The sequence below is a fragment of the Achroia grisella genome, unplaced genomic scaffold (assembly GCF_030625045.1).
Source record: "Achroia grisella isolate CSIRO2021 unplaced genomic scaffold, CSIRO_AGI_Agris_v1 utg840, whole genome shotgun sequence".
NCBI classification, from domain to species: Eukaryota; Metazoa; Arthropoda; class Insecta; order Lepidoptera; family Pyralidae; genus Achroia; species Achroia grisella.
Genome location: NW_026713038.1, coordinates 1,244,305 through 1,262,495, shown reverse-complemented (window position 1 = coordinate 1,262,495; position 18,191 = coordinate 1,244,305). Strand labels below are relative to the sequence as shown.

Below are 18,191 nucleotides of genomic sequence, written 5' to 3'. Positions count from 1 at the left end.
CGTGACGAGGCGGAAACTGTCTCTTTGTTTGTTAATGTATCACGTAAACGACTGAAGGAAATCGGATGTATTTTTCACATATTAGTCAACAATAGGCTAAAGACTATTATTAAAATGACCAATAATTAATTATGTCCTAGTTTCTATATCCTAAAAATGCCTCTTACAATTTAATTTATTAATTCCGTAATCAAATAATAAAGGAGTTGGTTATTGAGGCTTTGCTTATTGTAATCGCTTGTTCACCAAATCGTGGGTACTATTATAGTAATTTGTATATTATTGGAAACAAAAATTATGTTATTCTACGTGAGGCGCGCTGGTATAATACTGGCACAGGAAAGCATACATAATAACGTTTTTCTTTTGTTCCCTTTATCGTTTCGGAAAGGCAAAGAGAACTAAGCTCATACAGCCAAGTCTGTTTATGTTTTTCATATCCTTAGAAGTTCATTTTATGTCTTGAATTTTCGAATAATATAATCATATTTTATATTTCATAATAGCACCTCATATAGACCAGTATACTACGAAACCACTGTGAAAAATTAAATTAAGTTAAGTTTATTAAATTATTTTACGGTCCTAGATGCAAGTTCGTTTCGGGTCAATATTTGCCAAGTGCAATAAACCATATCTTGTGTTATCAGAAAACAGTTTAGTTATTACCTGAAATAACTAAGAAAAAAATGATTAATTTAAAATATTTCATAACAATATAATTGCTTGCTCTATTTCATTTACATTGATGAATAATAACTCGACGTCATCAGATATTCTATCATATCTCTATGACTATTTCTCTGTCCACACAATATATTTAAAAAAAGAACACTGACTTCACTTGTGCTATAATCGCGTCACTAAGTGCAAAATAAATTTTGTATGATCTGTGACACCAATGGGCATATATGTAAATAATTTTTTGCATACATTAATTTCAACGATTTGTCCGCATGATTAAGCCTGTTTTACTTAAAACCAAACGATTTTAGTATTAAAACTATGCAAGCTGTTATTTTTTAAAACCTTTATAAATTGGTTCAATTCCCATAGAGGTAATAGTACAAATGTAGTTAGTAATTGGTCTGTGGTACATATATAGAGCTCCATCTTTACTTTTTTTTTCTAGAATAGAAATATAAGGACTAAGGACACAAATGGATGAATGTGTTAATTGGTCTGTTGTATACATTCCACCATGTTTACTTTTTTTCTATATACAAATATAAGGACTAAGGACACAAATGGAAAATAAAAATCGAATATGAAAGCACGTCCTAAATCCAGTAACAGATATAAAGCCTAGACTAAACATGGTGCAGCAGACAGCGTGCAACAAATTAAACCATCGCTATATCGTGGATCGTAGACAGATGATGTGGCGCGAACACAATCACGCTGGCAAGGGTTGCCACTCGAGAAATTAAAATTTATACACACTGTGCCAAATTGACTGTTCCAAAATAGAAAATAATTATTGATAAATATTATTAATACTTTAGCTATTATTAGTATTTTGATATGTAAATGATCATTTTAAATATTTTTTAGTATGATGAGAATATATAATATCTTTGTATCATAATATGTCTAATATGCCGTTATACTTTACGAACTTAAGAAGTATAAAACTTTTAGAAAAATTATAATGTTACAATGATAAGTACTTTTACCAAAGTAGACTTTGTGCAAAGTCGTCTCTGTGACTACATCAGTCTTACCTCTTTCAGCCGTCATGCAGCATTGTAAGATATGAGGTGTTGTTTAAATGTATAGGCGACGACCACTTACCATTGCCTTTGACCGAAAGCGTGTTTCCTATTACAACTACATACAAAAAACTTGTATATCACAGATTCAAACATATTCGAGTTAATAACAGTAGATAATAACAATATCGTCTTACAATATATATCTGTTTTATATACAGTTAGAATTATAAATCTACCTTATCTATGTGAATTGAAATAACAAATATCTATTTCTGATTTTTAATTACATTACAATTGATCATTTTATCTTGTCTTTCTACATGTAGGTGTATCACATAAATTAAACGATCTATTAAAAAACATAACACATTAATCTCTGATAAGCCACTAGATATACTTACACTGAACAATGTCATTAAAATAATATTGAAATGATTGGAACAGGCTGTGACGTGACAACTCATATGTCACGTATTAGAGAACTTTCGCATTAATAACCTTACTATGGATATTTATAATTTCTGTCTGTCTGCCACCATTTCACTGCTAAACGGCTGAATTGATTTCAATGAAATTTGACTTGAAGATAGATCGTATAACGGAGACGGACATAGGCTAGCTTTCATTTCTAATAAAAATCTGCAATTTGAGAAATAGAGGCTGCAATTTTGCGCACGAAGTTGTGGGTAAAATATAGTTATATTGTCAAATTGTATAAAATATATAAACTCTGTTCTTTTCAGCTTTCATTATTTTAATAGTGAAAACTATACTTTTTTCTTATGACAAAATGTAATACCTAGCTTTGCCTATGACTATTGAGATAAAAAACATAATTTATTCTACTTTAACGTAACTATAGGTCATACGGTATTCTAAAGTTCTATAATTTGTAGGAAGAAAGGAGACATCATATAAAAATAAGAACATTATTGCAAGACGTACAACGTTCCTATAACTATACATAATGAAGTATTTAAACAGTCTCATTGAATTGTTCTAAACATATACCGGTAATATAGTACATTGATTTATTTACAATTGGCGCAATAAAACCGCATTCACATTACATCCAATAATCCATATAAATTAATTCTAAATATACGCTGGCAACCCTGAGCTCGATGGACGCCACAGCTGCAACGACCAATAGCTTATTGCTTGGACGTTCCACGTTCAAATTACATCTTGCAAACTTACATTTACCTTACATAAAATTTCTTATAGTCCTTAAACGTATAAACAATAGAGTTTAATTTCGTATTTTAATATTTATAACGCAGGCAATAATAGTAGATAAATATTTGTATATATTGGTCTCGATTAAAACGTTCTAATATACGCAAGTGCAATATTAATTTAGAATAGAGTGGCCATTTTGTTAGTAATATTATGTAGAGTAGATTATTGTACCGTTGAGAGACAAATCGTTAGCAAACGGCCGGTGGTGATAGGATAGATTGCGTTATAAGTTTATTTTGATATGGACTTTAGTTTGTAAGTCATTAAGTTTATTAATAAATGGTAGACTTAACAAACTCAGTACTGCAATAGCATCTTTGCTTGCCTTAGACTTAAACGGTTTACACACGGGCCTTTCTCGATAAATACGTCATTTAAAAACCAAAATAATTTTGAAACTCGAATCAGTAGTCCCGGATATTACACTGAACATACAAAATCACAAACTTTATCTCTTTATAATACTGGTATTGATAATCTTAATCAATAGTAATATTATATATGCGAAAGTTTGTAAGTATTGATGTTTGTTACTCTTTCACGCAAAAACTACTGAACGGATTTTGATGAAACTTTACAGTAATGTAGCTTATGCATCAGAATAACATATAGGATATATTTTTTATTGAAATTTAATGCGGGTGAAACCGCGGGCACAACTAGTAACTTTATGTTTTACAGTCATAGACAATAATATCAATTATTTTGCGTGTACGTAGTCCATTTGCGTTCATCGACGTACACTAAAATTATTATTACAGTAACTCAAACGCGAGCACTTTGAGTGGAACTCTTTCGACTAATTGACTCTGATTTACAACACAGCCAGTTTATAGCCTATACCGACCTCAGTACGTTCGTGGAATAATCCATTTGTTTGTTGAGCCACGTGTGTGGGACTGTTACTGTATGAGTTGTCATTTTGAAACCGAAACTTTTTTATTACAGAATCTAAATTACATAATTAATACCTGGACATGGGGAAAAGGAATTGTTAGTGATGTGGACTGATGGTCTTATTGCTAGCAATGTACCATGTCAGGTTGACATCCACACGGTTCCTCCTGGAAACCATCGTGATAAATTCTTAGCAAATTTGTCATGATGATCTAACTGACCTGACTGACCTGAATTGTCCAGAGGTATTGGGACTAGACGTCTGTGTAAATACACAGACATCTAGTCCCAAGGTAAGAACTTGCTTTGTGGCTGTAACAGGTGAGACAAAAGTACCCTCCCACGCCTTTGTATTTTTTAAATCTAACCTTAAATCTACGCGTGATGATAGTATTACTGTTTAGAACTCACCTTTCACAATTTTATCCTCTTCATTAACACTCCACTCCTTAGACTTTGGCACAGACAAATTCAACGGCTGATCATCGCACTTGTAATATTGCACTTTCTCCTCACTTTCACTAGTCCTCACACCCCTCTGCAACAACTGTTCCTGCAGTTTATTCTTATGTACACTTAAATTAAATTTTCTATCAGTCAAATCGGTTTGTACTTGTATATTCTTGTCAAAACAAAAAGATTTCTTAGCTTCGAAATTTCTCTTAACGTTCATCAACTGACTAACGCTGGATCTCTTGGGTTCCTCTTTATTCCTTTCAACGTTCGATATACCTAATATGTACTCTATTGTATGAGGTGTTGGCTTTTTGGGTGGCTTCCCATAAACGTGTGGATGCCACGACGGTTCCGAGGATTCATCTTTTCTGAACTCTTCATTCCTGACATCAATACTTTCCACATTCTCAGGGTTGCTGTCATCTGCGCTTTTACTGTTATGAGATTCTTGTCCGGATTCATCTACATCGTCGGCTATTACTAATTCTTCCTCTCTGTCTTCTTCGTCGACATTTATTTTCTCTTCTGGAGTCAGTCTATCTAGTTCCTCAGCATATTGATAATCTATAGAATAAGAGCTATCATTATTAAATCCATTGTGTATATCTATCAGTCTACTATCAGCTTGTTCTATTAAATTAGGTGCTACGTAATTTGAGACCACAGTTTGCATGTCGTCTGTCTCTTTCTTATCTTCCTGTCCCGTTTCCGCGCTCATGTGTTAAAATTCACCCGCGATTTGTACGGAAATAGCATGTCATGTTTGTTTTTATGATTGAATTAGCATTTAATAGCCACTTGGGATTGATGTAGAGTTGTTTGATGTATGCGGTCTTTGAAGTCCGTTTCAGATGCTTCCTGTAACAAACACACGGACGATTTGAATCTTATTGAGTGAGTAAGTGCTCTAGAAAGCAGGTACTTGTTAATTAATATGTGTTTGGGTGAATTCTCTGTGACCCATTTAGTAGAAATTATTTTAGATTTTGATTTTACATATTGAACATTAGGTAGACTTTTAAGAACGATAAAGTAAAAGTTATTCATTAATTGAATCGGAATTAATAAATAATACCTGCGATTTCATACGCGTGGAATTTATCTTTTTTTTATTATAATAAATAAATTTCCTAAAATTTTATTTAATTATTCCTTATAACATTAGCAGTCTGTGAGTGAAAGTCCCATCAAAATTGGTCAAGCCGTTTCAGAGATTAACAAGAACAAACTGTAAGGTGTTACTGTGAAATTATAAACAGACACTTAAATTTTATTTATTTATAGATAATAATTAATATATTATAAATAATAATATTTAATAAATGTATACCCCGCCAGCGAAAACGAGTGCAAAATTCCATTATCATTGTTAAAAAAAAACTATAATTAAAACACAAACTTAATATAAAACCATAAATTTATCCAAGATACGGAAGTAGATTGCTTGTAAGTAAACATGTAAGTACGTATGTATATTTAGCTTAGGCGTAGACTTGTTTTGTTTTAATAAGTGACTTGTAACATGACAGTGCAAAATAAAGATAATAGCTATAACCTGCCAAAGGCTATGAAATATTTTATTCTCCGTTTGTGTTGTATAATGTATAAGATAAAATAACTTATAATTTCGTGTAATTTTTACTTAATACGTAAATCTCGATATATTTTCTTAGTAAGATAACCGCAATGAAATTAATAATCAGTTCGTAAAACAAATCGACTCCAACAATTGAATTTTATACTTCGTCACGCCTTCTATTATAAATAAGCGGCTAAATGTATAAACAATTTTTCGTTATCTATACTTATTTAAAATATGTATATTATCACAATCAGATAGTATATATTCGATATATGTATATTAGAATCGTTATGATGAATATAGTTGACAATTTCATATTATACACAATCGTGCTTTATCATACATTGTGCGTTTCCAAACCTCCCCTGAGTTTGCTTTTAGTGATGTAATGAAAATATCGATATAAACGAGTTAGTTTTTATTTATATATACTTATGTTGTTACTTTTATATTATTACGACATTGTTCTTCTTTTATTATTATTTAACATTTAAATTTAATCATTTTTGTAGCATTTTAATATTTTGTAAGCCCTCTAAACTGAACATGTCCGACATGTTTATATTATAATTCACGTTAATTAATTAATGCTTTCAAATCGAGTTGGCAGTTAAATATATCTTTCAAGATTCAAAATTCTTTAATTAATTCTAAATTTCCAATGTATTAATTTTATACTTATCTATATACTTATATATATAATATATATACTATAATAATATTATAAAGCTGAAGAGTTTGTTTGTTTGAACGCGCTAATCACAGGAACTACTGGTTCGAATTGAAAAATTCTTTTTGTACTGGAAAGTCCATTTGTAGAGGAATGCTTTAAGCTATATAACATTACGCTACGACCAATCAGAGATCCAGAAACGCAAAGCATCAAAAAATTGCAAAATGTTACAAAAACGGAGAAAATTATTCATATAATAATAAATATCAAGTGTGTGTGATGCAGACGAAGTTGCGTGGGTCAGCTAGTATTACATGTATGTTGATTTGATAGGCATATAAATTAGAAAGTTGACAAGACTGATACAAAGTCCGTCAAGCACTATTCATATCTGCCACTTCCATTTTATACTACCTATAGATATATATAATAGAGACGTCTTAACAAATATATTCTAATATTTAATTATCGCCCTCAGTGGTCTAGCGATTAGACGCCGCCTTAGTTCAGATGGTCGTGGGTTTGATTCTTTGCACAGTACAAACGTTAATTCATGACTATTATTGTTTATTGGTATGATTGTGAGTGTTTTCTATGTATAATATGTATGTATTTACAAAATATTATCTAGTAGCTATAACACAAGCTCTGCTTAGCTTGGGACTTGATAGTGAACTGTCCTGGTTTATTATTATTATACAATGTAAATGGCGTATGAAAAATAATTGTCAAAAATAATTATATCACTTCAATAGAGGGTATTCAATTCTATTTAGCCTATAATTGACGACACATTCTGCGAAAATTTCATAACAATTTCTCTAGCCTTTTTTATGTGAAGCCTTATCTATGATCCTTTTTAGTCACGATTTTACGATTTCATTATATAGAAAGGCTGTCAGTACACGCGACTTCGTCCGCGAGGAATTTAACTTAATTTTTCTAAAATAAAAGTAGCCTAAGTTACTCCTTATTACATGAGTTACCTGCAAAAAAAAAGTCCCGTCAAAATCGGCCCAGCCATTTCAGAGATTAGCCGAACAAACAGACAGCCAAATATTGTTAAAAATTTATTTTGGTGTATGTACCGTTTATATTCATATTCATGTAGTAAAAAACGGTTATTTCAATATTACAAACAGACACTCCAATTTTATTTATATGTATAGATGTATAGATTACTGTATTGATATTTCTATTATAAAATTATGGTTCACCCATTATTTTATAGGACTTAAGAGATCTTAATTTATTTTATAAGTGACAATTATATTAGGAATATTTTGAACTTAACAAAGTAACCAAACAATTCACTACAATTATCATATTTATCACTTGCTTCACTAAAAATAATTTGCTCATTGTTATCTTATTCCAGTTAAAAATAATCTCTTTATAATACCTACTAAATTTTATGGACGGCAATTATTTATATTTCTATACATATATGATACAGAGAAGACATGTGAGTACATCGATAACGATAAATAACCGAAGAAATAAATATCATATGAATCATATTATATACACTAATGGGAATGCCAAACGTCAATTCTTTTATATAAGAAATACCATTTTCATATGTAAATAAATAAAAAGAAATGTAAATGCAGGGGAATCCGATTTTGAGTTATGTGTACTAGACTGATACAAATATATACATATATCCTTTTTTTACAAATACATACAATACATACATATGTCTGTAGAAAACACCCAGACTGATACAATCAATACTCTTAAATAAAAGTGTTTGTATCGTGCGAGGAATCGAACCCGCAACCATCGGAAGTAAAGCAGAGTGCTATTCAGTTAGACCACTGAGACCACCATATTGACCTAGCTACTTCCAATGTTTCCAAACTTGCTATTATACATTTTAAATACTAACTAACAATTAGTGTAATTAGACACTAGTGTTATGTTCATTGCAATGTATTATTAATAATTTTATTGCCTACGCTATCAAGCTTGCATTTTATATACTATACATATATATACTAGCAGATCCGGCCACGCGTTGTTCTCGCTAATAATAGACAAATAATTTGCAATAAAATAATATTGTGACTATAAATTGAGATATAAGCTATCCTATCTTTCAAGTTGGATCAAATTGCACACAATGCGCAAATCAAATTTGCAATAGGTTCAGTAGTTTAGGAGTCCATCTCGGACAAACAATGGGACACGTAATTTTTATATATAAAGATATATATGTTACTAAATAAAATTTGAAGTATCCAATTTATGTGTGATATCGATTACACCGTGGCGCTCGTAATATTCAATTTAGGCCTATATAGATTATTATTAAAGATTATATTGCTATTTCATCGTTATCAAACAATAAAATAAACTAAATTATTATCGAACTATAGCCTATAGACATGTAGATTAAAATCAATACGTAAAATATATTTAATCTATGCTAGAACCATTATGCTGAATTAAGGATCACCACACAATGAATCAAGTCATTGAATTTATTTTTTTAAACAAAAGATATAGTACTTGCACTTCAAACTGATATTATGAATATTAATTATTTTTTCCTTTTTGTATTCGTTTTCTTTATAATGGCTAAACTCAGAAAAGGCTTGACTGAGTTTGCTTGATATTAGGAACTGAAATAACAATAATTGAACGATACGTGGCACAACGTTTTTTTTTATCTCCTATATCCTGACGAGATAAAAACCATCGTTTCTTCAATTCTTGTCCCTCACGGGTCTAGGTAGCGAACTTTGAATAAGGGCGAGTACAATAGATCTATACAGGTCTTAGCACCTGACAGTAGCTCAAACGCCCCAATAAAAAAAATACGTGGCACATACTCAAGCATGTCTCAGAAAATTAATATTCCATAATTTATCGATACGTATAATTACCGTAGTAAGTGCAGCACTAACGAGTGTACATCCCTATTGCCCGGGGTAAGGTTGGCCCTCGACACAATCTCCCTGTGAGCGCACGCACACCAAAAACAACGTTTATACACTCGTCGGTGAACGTTGATTGATTTTTATTGGAAACAAAAACTAGGGCTGTGCCAAATTGTATTTTGAAACAACCTGAATTCAATTATAAAGAATACTACGTCGTATGAATAATAATAAATAACTCTGAACAATTCACACAGCGCCATCTAGTCCCAAACTAAGCTTGTGTTATGGGTACTAGACAACTGAAATATATAATATAAATAGAACTTTACACTAATGGCTTATACATAAGAATACCACATATACTATAAAATTAATGAGGGTGAAACCGCGGGCACAGCTATTATATAATAATATATATACAAGCTTATTATAAAATATAGTAAACGCGAGCTCTTACCAGGGTCCTATCTATTTTTATTAAGATCCCCACATTTCGTTCATAGTGATCATGGCGGATCTTTAAACACTGCTGAATTCAAACACGGGTAGTTTACCCGTGATTTTTGTATATTTATTTCAACATTTTGTCATCTTTTACAACAATATCAAGTAACTAGTTTACTAAAACTCGTTAGTTGATAGTGCCAACCCTCAAATTGATTGAAACAAAGTACGACATCGGCGGGAGCATGTTACACCACAAATATACCGTTTATACAGTTTATCCTACTCTATAAATAATACACTCATGTATCCTGTACATTACATACACACAGGTATCGCTAAAAACATTACTACCTACATACTACTACACTGAAGCGGAGGCATCTGATGTACCTGATGAGTGAGAGGTATTGAGGGTTTTATTAGGAAAAATACAGAGATAAAAGAAAACGCTACTAATATGACAGAGATATATAATAGATTGTTAGAAAAATAATATGTAAAAAAAATAAAAGTTAAAATATAACCGTGATAATGGCGGTTGAAACACTGCTGAAATATCGGGAACTCGATAAAAACAATTAAAAAACCTATCAAGTAATTCGCTACAATAATAAAGGGCTGCTATTCAATTAATGAGTGATATCGCTGATGGCTGGTGAATAATAACTATCGAAAGAAAAGCATCGACACCTTCTTAGTCGGTACACTCTTGTCAGAGTGGTCGTGGTCAACATTTTGAATGACGATGAGTGAGGTATTTGGTAATACGGCGCCATTTGTCGCGGACTGTAGCTTTCCGGGTACATTCGTAAACTGAGCAGTTAGTTGCGGCCTTGATCTGGTCCATCTCATTGGTGATCTGCCACGTGGCCTGGTGCCTTCCCTTTTCCCTGCACTACGAGACACTCTATGGAGTCATTACCACGGGGAGATACATGGCCGAAGAAGGTCAGAATGCGTGCATCGACACCTACACATATTGATATTTCTCCATATTCTTACTAATATTATAAACGCAAATGTTTGTGAGTATGGATGGATGTTTGTCACTCTTTCGCGCAAAAACTACTGAACGGATTTTGATGAAACTTTACCGTAATATAACTTATATATCAGAATAACCTATAGGCTATAATTTAAAAAAATATCGTGTAAATTAGGCGAAATATAACAATAAATGTCAAGTAAGTGTTATGCAGACGAAATTGCACGGGTCAACTAGTATATCATAATTTATTTACAAAATTACGGCAATAATATTAATTAGAAATAGAAATAATATTGAAATAAACTTAATATAAGTCATAACTGCGAATAATCAAGTTTCATTCGCCACTCATTCTGATCGCAGTTTGATCACAAGATAATGAACATTGATTGCCTTACAAAAATAAAATAACATATTAATCCCAATATTACATAATAAATATTTATATTATTATTACATAGTATAAAACAAAGTCGCTGTCTGTCCGTCCCTATATATTCTCAAATCTTTAAACTACGCAACGGATTTTGAAGCGTATTTTTTAGTAAATAAAGTGACATCCGTACGAAGCCGGAGCGAGTAGCTAGTATATGTATATGTTAAATGAGACTATGTAACACCCAATTTATATTTGGTTTCGTTTGGGATTATCCAAATAAATTATACCTACTATACATATATCGATAAAAGTTTATAAAAACAGTATTACAGACATTTTAGTGTTGGAATTAGTGTATCGATAAATAGATTTTATAATATCAAGGTAAGTTTTTAGTGGACGATACTCTCACTTTCATATAGAGTACTTACTCTACTTATTTTCTATCTTTATTTTAAGTATTTTATATATAACCTGACTGGCAAATAAGCTGACAGCCTACCTGGTGGTAAGTGGCAACAGTCGCCTATGTATATAAAGAGAGCCAACATCACGTCATCATGTGCTGCTCGTAGGGCCGCTTAAGGGTTGCAATTCCAGAGGACTAAGGTTAAAACTCCTCCGTACCCTGTAAATTCTCTGCCATATCTCAAACATACCTCCATATAACTTACGAAGTATCTGCTAGCGGCTGGCGGAAATGAGTCGAGAGACAGTTCTTATTGTATTATCGTATACACAATACATTCAAATCACAAGCGTGCACAATAATTAAAATAATACAAATAAACGATACATTGCATAATTAATTTAATAACAGCAATAAAACAATTTTTCCATTGTTAGTCGCGATAAACTGCCGATTATCTGTAACGATAGACTTTATGGACATATAAATAAGTAGCAAAATATGTGATAAAATTAGACGTATATATATATATATATAATATATAGATATTGTATTTATATAGGACATAATGAATTGACGTCAATAATTAAACATTGGTAAGCATAATTGATGTATGTGTACTGATTGTGCACTCACGTATCACCGAATATAGTATAATGCTGATCTCTTATTATCTTTAATCGATATTAAGTTAATATCGGGGCTTAAGTATAATATTTTTCTTTTATTCAGGTTACATGGCCCATATTATAAATACCTTATAGACTAACATACATAAGAAATAATCTATACATATAAATAAAATTGGAGTGTCTGTTTGTAATATTGAAATAACAGTTTTTTACTATATGCACATGAATATTAATTCCGGTACATACACCAAAATAACATTATTTTACAATTTTTGTCTGTCTGTCTGTTTGTTGCGGCTAATCTCTGAAATGGCTGATGAAATAAGGAGTAACTTTGGCTACCTTTAATTTAGAAAAAAAATATAAAAGAAAATTATTTCATTCGGACCAAGTCGCGTGTACAGCTAGTAATAAAATATAAATTCAAGTTGTCTCTATGATCACGGCACTGATGACGGCAATCTACCACGGTAACGCCAATACACCACCCTCTTCGGCCCGTAGTCCTGTTTAATGAAGTTGGGCAGCATGTTGGTGGAGACCCGGGTCACGAACGCTTTGAAACTCGCGTTGTGCCTCGATTAATAATAAAATAGACATTTATTCAGCATCATAAGCATTCTTATCCCCAATAATATTTACTATACAACTTAAAAGCTAAAACATACTGGTAACGCTGAATGTGACTCCCACTCAGAATTTATACAGTGGTATAACTGAAGGGGATTGTTAGTAATGTGATGTAATCATGACTCCATTACTAGCAATGTACCATGTCAGGTTGACCTCCACGCGGCTCCCTCTGGAAACCATTGTGATAAATTCCTAGTGAATATGTCACGATTCGCTAACTGACCTGACCTCATGTTCATCTTATCATACTCCACTGGTGCCCGCCAGCATAAACCGTTAGCGCAGGCGGGTGCACCATTCTATTATCATCCATAAAAAAAAACTAAGTTGTAATTCATCGCTGATTTTCAGTAGGGCCAACAGATACGAGACAGCGTAGATACGTACAAATAACAAAAGAAATTAAAATTAATTTATAAATGAGTAAGGTAATTAATGTATAGATAATTTTCATTAATGTATGTAGTATATTTTTGTTTATTATTTAAGTAGGTAGATTGTTATGTAATGATATATATATATATATTATAATGTATTCAATAAATATATAATGTACATAAAGGGTGTGGATAATACATATTTAAGATGCTTATTATATTGAATTGCCAGCTACAATATTTTTTTTAAGAAGGTGAGTGAATAATTTATATTTGAAAGAAGCAACTGCTACTGGTCAAGATCGCAGGAAGGCATTGGATGCGAGCAGCGCAGAACCGATCGTCCTGGAGATTTTTGGGGGAGGCCTATGTCCAAGAGTGGACGTCTTCCGGGTTGCGATGATGAACTGCTACTGAATTCAAGATAGGAGGAGCAGATTATTCTAGCATTACCTACTAGTACCTACTAGAATACACCTTTACGATATCCCAAAAGGTTAAAAGTATTGTTAAAAAATAACTGTCGATGTCGTGGTGAACAATACGTTTCACCTTTACTGGGATAATCTTACGATTTAATGATAATTAATAATAATAATAATAAGAACAATTCAACAAAGGTTTAATATGTTTTTCTCTTCCATTCATCTCTGTTCGCAGTCATCTTGTTATTCACTCCCTTTCTTGCCATATCATCGTTCACAGAGTCCATCCATCTCTTTCTCGCCTTCCTCTGTCGTTATAACCATCCACATTCATATGTAATATCAACCAAGTATATAAATATGTAGCATCAATTAAAAGGTACAATCTATCAAAATACAACATAATACATAAATAAAATAATAATCTCACAAAAGATTATATTTATTCGACTTCATGATTAATTAGTTTTATAGTATTACACTGTCGCCTTAATAAATACTTAATCAGCTTATATGTAGATGAGCCTTATGCTATGTCCGCTGCGCCAACCATTGACAAACAAATAAGCAAGACACAGCCTCGGTGGTCTAGCGGTTTAGCACACTGCCTTTCTTCCGATGGTCGCGGGTTCGATTCTTCGCACGGCCCAACATTTGTATTCATGAGTACGATTGTTCGTATCAGTCTTGTTGTATTTTATGTATAATAAGTATGTAATTACGAAAAAAAATGTTTGTATTTGTATCAGTTGTCTAGTACCCATAACACAAGCTCTAACTGGCTTAACTTGGGTCTAGATAACGCTGTGTGAATTGTACTGAGATTATTATTATTGTATTATTCTGTCGCCTTAATAAATACTTAATCAGCTTATAGAAGAGTCTAAAGCTATGTCCGCTGCGCCAATATTTGACAGACAAAATAAGTTTTATTTATACTACTTTTAGAGTTCCCGACTTAAATGTAGACGAAACCATTTTGTAGTCACTTTTTATATTATATAATAATCATTATCATTATTAATATATTATAACACTATTAATAATAATAATCATTATCATCTGCTTCTTCGTCATCCCATTCACTTGTGGTCGGCATTTGTGTGCGCGAACAGGGATGAGAAAAACATAATATGTTTTTCTGTTCCATTCACTCTATTTCGCAGTCATCTCGTTATTTACTCCCTTTCTTAACATATCATCTTTCACACAGTCCATCCATCTCTTTTTCAGCCTTCCTCTGCCCTTATAAAGAAAAAGTAATAAATAGTAAGAATAACGCTTGACAATTCACACAGCGCTGCCAAAAACAACCAGCTAAGTAGAGCTTAGTATATATTTTTTTTATTTATTTGATTCGCTATTTTTTATTTTATTCTATATATATGGATTTATAAATTCTTAGATATCTGATACGAATTTTTTGATACAGCGAAAGGTACTTACAGTTGAAAAGGGCATATATGTAAATAATAGATAAGATAATATACATAATGTAAATATTAAAGCTAAAATATATTTTAAAAAAACATGAATTAACACTCCACAGTTATATATTTAGTTCAAGTCTTGAAAATTCTAATCTCACCTTATATAATTTGCCACTTAATAATTAATAAAACCATCGGCCAACAATTTATTAATACAACTAACATATTTGTATTAAATAAAATTACCGACGGTTTTAAACATCTGTGTATTATTAGATATACCTACTCTACCTACCTACCCATGAGGAATGATCTAAAAGATACTAAACTCATAAAATAGAATTTATTTTTACAGTCGTAATAATCGCTAGACTATCTATATCTACAATAATTATGTCTGTACAACAAGTAAAGTAATATATCAATAAATATATTACTTGTTATTTATTTAAAGGTAAAAAGATGGATTATTTCATAAACAGTTTCTGTCCTAATAGCGAATATTCCCTTAACATTCTTATAGAAAGTCAAATATAGCTAACTAGATGTTGGCTGTACACCAAAAATGTTACAAAAGAAAAGGAAACAATAGTATTTTTGCGAAACAAAAGGAATAACGACATGGCCGTGTAGACTTATTTCCTTTGCCTTTTCCTCAGGGGTCGACATTAAAGTAGTACAGGTTAACTGAATAATTATTCTTCCTCAAAGACGCTATAATACACTGTCATCATAAAAAAATTAAAAATACAAAGATCAAAACAAAATTAATTAAGGAAGCGTGCCTATTAACACCAACATTAATTTAAAAAATCGGTCTGTCAAATCTGAAACGGCCATATTTGATTCGCGACAAACTACAAGCCATTTCCTACGTCGTCTATTAAAAATTACCATTCCATTTTCAAATGATTTTGTTTTTAATTCTTGTAGAGATGGGAATAAGGCTTAGAATCGGATTGATATCGATTAATAGAACTAGTTGGCGAGTGCTCGGTGAAATCAAAGGGCCCACACACGCTGCTGTCGGAACTTCCGCGACTTTGTACGTGGACGGTCCTCTGCTCACATCGTTATCGATTAATGTCATAATCTGTAGGCCAAATTGGTTGTAATGGCAATTCCGTTAATTTTCTACTTCCAGGATGAGTCTATTATGATTAATGTTTAGAATATTTATGAGATAAAATGTATATAAATTAATATTTTTCAAAATCAGATTCAGTTTAATAAAATGGACACTGTAACTTACAGCTATATTCTACTTTACTAATTAGTAAGCGAGTAGATTGTACTTTAACGCTACATATCTGTGATATATTGTATGATATTTTTTTTATTGTTGATAAAATAATGATAAGTTGAGTATGTAGTCAGGTCAGTTAGCTCATCGTGGCAAATTCACCAGCCATTTAACATGATAATTTTCAGGTAGAGATCAACTAGAAATGGGGTTATTAATCCACATTACTGACAATCCCCTTCCCCCTATTGTATTGTTCAAGGGTCATTGGATAGTTATTGATTACTGCTTATAATATTCAATATTGTATGAATCTTCGCTTGCAACATTTATTGGGTTAATTCAGGTCAAATACTAACTACCTACACAATGACACGTTACTTACCGACAATTTTAAAAATGGAATATAGATAGACATTCTATTTTTAAAAGTTTAGGAATTCCATATTCAAATTATTGATTGAAAATAGCTTAGTATAAATATTAGTCGCAAGGCCAAATGTAAATAAGTATAAAACATTTGACAATTTAGGAACCATGTAATGGAATGGTATGATTTTATTTGGTTCGGTTTTTTCCGTTTCAGGGAATTGCAAAAGAACTCAGCCCATACAGCCATATTTAAATGATTACCTACAGGATTAGTTAAGTTTTATTCGACGCGCCGTCCATAAAAATTAGGCTAAGGAAATCGACAATCAAATTTTCATAATTAAATATTATGGTCGCCTTATTTAGCATGCATACGGACGTTAATTCTACCGGTTTGACAAGTTATCGTAACATTAAGGTATAACCACAAAATAGATCAACTACTGTTTTTAATGGGTGATAATGGAATGGTGCATGTGCCTGTGATAACGGAATGTGTTGACTTCAGTGGAGGTTGACAGTATGAGTATGTCAGGCCAGTTGGTCCATGGTAGCAGAATTACCAAGAATTAAAAACAATGGATTCCGAGAGGATTGCGTGGATGTCGACCTAACATGGTAACATAGTTTATTACTAATAATAACCAAATCAAAATGCATAGGCCAAAATGTACACAACCGTGCAATATAATGCGAATTATCTATAATAATAATAATAATAATATATTTATTTTTGTCCACAAAATCATACATATTATAGAGTGCTGCAGAGCCTTTGAGGCAAAATTCTATGCAAAAATCTATAGTTATTATCTTACTTAATATTACAAACGCGAAAGTTTATGAGTATGGACGGACGTTACTCTTTCACGCAAAAACTACTGAACGGATTTTTATGAAACTTTACAGTAATATAGCTTATACATTAGAAAAACACATAGGCAATAATTTATGTAAATTAGGCGAAATATAATGGTAAATGTCAAGTAATGAAGATGAAGTTGCGCGGGTCAGATAGTATAACATATTACAATAACCCTGGATAATACGGTGAGCGTCATTTAGTCCCTATTACAAAGCATCCCCACTTCTTCCTAATGATATCTATAAAATAACTGTTATATGTCCAGTTTCGTGATAAATTCCGTCCAATTTGTTTTGTACCTCATGTTCATCTTACATCCTCCACTGGTAAAGAGCGCAGGCGGGTTCATATACAGATTACATGTAAAGAAATCATTTGTAATCATTTTGTGTACCAATAAATAAAGAAATATCTACATATGTTGAATATAATAATAAGAATATCTTAAGAACAACTCTCAAAGCTCCATCCAGCCCCAAACTAAGCAGGGCTTGTGTTATAGGTACTAGACAGCTGATATAAATAGATATTTTTTTAT

General features: G+C 31.8%; 1 protein-coding gene across 1 annotated transcript in view; it reads right to left on the bottom strand.

The window, feature by feature from the left end:
- The window catches only part of LOC131852139 (homeobox protein DTH-1), an 86,770-nt gene that overhangs the window by 66,352 nt on the left and 2,227 nt on the right, over positions 1 to 18,191 (bottom strand). The window contains exon 2 of the mRNA XM_059202779.1: positions 4,266 to 5,168. Coding sequence (XP_059058762.1) covers positions 4,266 to 5,028 — 763 coding nt within the window. The 5' untranslated portion in view covers positions 5,029 to 5,168. The remainder of the gene's footprint in view (positions 1 to 4,265; positions 5,169 to 18,191) is intronic.